The sequence below is a fragment of the Pseudonaja textilis genome, chromosome Z, assembly GCF_049901715.1.
Source record: "Pseudonaja textilis isolate UNSWEBS1 chromosome Z, rPseTex1.2, whole genome shotgun sequence".
Classification (NCBI taxonomy): Eukaryota; Metazoa; Chordata; class Lepidosauria; order Squamata; family Elapidae; genus Pseudonaja; species Pseudonaja textilis.
In genome coordinates this window covers 106,574,405-106,576,937 of record NC_142008.1, presented here as the reverse complement: position 1 = coordinate 106,576,937, position 2,533 = coordinate 106,574,405, and the positions used below count along the sequence as shown (strand labels likewise).

Genomic DNA, 2,533 nt, shown 5'->3' with positions numbered 1-2,533 from the left:
TCCCATGGCTGCAGATAATTTCTCTGTAACAGTAGAAGAAAGGTCTATCTCTAAAATTTCAAAGGTTGGTAACTCCCTACTGATATGAAAAAAATAAAATGCTCCTCTAAAGTTTGATAACCATAACAGTGCTACGTTCTTCTTTAAAATTTCTTTTCTGATAACAGGAAGCTGGAATGAAGAACTGTCTTTTTAGCTGAAGATATGGTCTTTTATGATACAGGAGATATCATTTAATTATTAATATAAAATAATTGATGTAAATCTGGGTTCATATCATCACAAGAAAACTTATATCACCTTTATTTTTAAAAAATTAAAATTTCAGTAAAATGCCAGAATAACAGTCCCCATTACCCCTCCATTATACATAAATAATTTAAGTAGGCTTGAAATCCATCTTGAGGTATTTCATATCTTTAGGATGTCAAGCAGTTGAAATTTTTTGGTGCAAAGTAACAATTTTTGCATATTTGTATCTGAATTCCAGGTTTAAATAAGACCAGAATTATATGATTAAATAAGAGAATAACAATTCAACTATATTATATTTTTCTCCTGCAGAATTGGTTCCTTAATAAAGGACATCACTACTGAGGAACTTGAACTTATATAGCTTTCTATGTTATGGAGTGCGCATATCAAATTGAAAATTTGTTAATTGGAGTGTACGGTTTTCTAAAATAGAATCATATTCAATGGGACAACTGGTTAAATTGATATGATTTTCTCTAACAGTTAAAATTTCAACAATGCCGAACAGAACCATCATCATGGATTTCTTGCTTATGGGATTTTCTGAGCAACGAGAGTTTCAGCTTTTGCATTTTGTGGTCTTTCTCATGATGTATCTGGTTATACTGACAGGAAATCTTCTTCTCGTTATTCTAGTAGTAATGAACAACCATCTTCAGACACCAATGTATTTCTTTCTGGTCAATTTAGCGATTGTTGATCTGGGATCCACCACTGTCACCATTCCTAGATCTATAGCCAGCGCCCTCATGAGTACAAGAAAGATATCATACTCTGAATGTGCTGCACAAATGTTTTTCTTTGTTTTCTTCCTGTCATCAGACCTTTTCCTTCTCACTGCTATGGCCTATGACAGATATGTGGCTATCTGCTATCCTTTACATTATATGTCTATGATGCAATGGAGAAACTGCTTCCAGATCGCAGGGGTTGCATGGATACTAGGGTTTCTTAATGCTGCCATGTATACAGGAATCATTTTTTCATTGCCTTTCTGTTCCACAGTCATTCATCAGTTCTTCTGTGAAATCCCACACCTCATGAAGATTTCCTGCTTTGATCCCAAATTCAATGAAAAGTGGGTACTTCTTTTTAGTGCTTTTCTTGGTGTTGTTTGTTTTATGTTAATTATCATATCATATGTAAAAATCTTTAAGACAGTACTAAGCATGTCCTCAATGGCAAGTAGACAGAAGGCCTTCTCTACTTGCATTCCCCATCTCCTTGTTGTCTGCTTATTATGTGGTACAGGTATATTTTCTCATTTGATTCCAAATTATGATTGGGATGAGATTCTTGCAGTGATCTATTCTGTGATTCCTCCAATGATGAACCCTGTAATCTATAGCATGAGGAATAAGGATATCAAAGTTGCTTTATGGAAGTTGTTTAATCAAAGGATTACAAATCAAAATGCAAAACCTGCTTAAGTTAAATTCTTAAGATTACTTTTGCTGAATGTTTCAAAAATCCCACTAACTTTGTTAACCTAGAGACTAACATCTTTATTATCATTTATATCTTGTGAACTATGGTTTGCTTATTTGGATGCATAGGGACAGTTCAGAGAACTCCACACATACACTTATCTGAAATTGTTGAAAAATTGCCATTACTTGCAAGTAACCTTTAGCAAAATAGAAATTAGATGTAGCACACACATTTTAACATTGATATATTCATTACAGTATACCTGTTTAATCAATTGAAAATATTCTAGTCTTCCTATGAAATCTCTATTTTGTTCTCATTTTCTGTTTTAAATCTTGAAATCAGGCTCAGAATGCCCTGAGAAATGCTTTTTACTGTTATATGTTTTGTTTTATCCCATCTAAAATGTATTGAGGCCAGGGTCATAGATGATAAAAATATGTGCTTGTCCTGTGAAATTTGCATGAAAAAATGGGATTTGTTATTCTGCATTTATTACACTGGTACACTATGCTTTTGCTGATTGATAACTTCTTCATCCAACAAAAAATGGAAACAGCAACTGCAAACAGGGAAAATACCAATATTAGATGTAAGAATAAACATTGTCAATCCATTGAAGGTAGCACAACAATCTATCTGTTGCTTATTGTTATTCTCCATCTACCATTTATTGTGTATTTCTGAAGCTCTAACAGAATACACACATTACAAGAAGGCATTACTTTTGATGCTGAAGTAATATATGCCACTGTAGAATCAATCTACATATAAACAAACACACACACTATAATAGTGAACAATTGAAACTCATTGAAGCTGGTATTCCCCAGAGATTGCAATATAT

The 2,533-nt window shown here is 33.1% G+C and overlaps 1 protein-coding gene across 1 annotated transcript; it reads left to right on the top strand.

Moving 5' to 3' along the window:
* Window positions 1-764: 764 nt before the first annotated feature.
* On the top strand, window positions 765-1,685 carry LOC148124218 (olfactory receptor 14I1-like). The gene has a single exon (XM_087915988.1). It carries the CDS (start codon window positions 774-776, stop codon window positions 1,683-1,685), a length of 912 nt encoding a protein of 303 aa, XP_087772114.1. The 5' UTR covers window positions 765-773.
* The last annotated feature ends 848 nt before the right edge of the window (window positions 1,686-2,533 follow it).

What these genes read in the sequence shown, in the direction of transcription:
- LOC148124218 (XM_087915988.1), top strand. Translation starts at nt 774, where the DNA reads ATGGATTTCTTGCTTATGGGATTTTCTGAGCAACGAGAGTTTCAGCTT.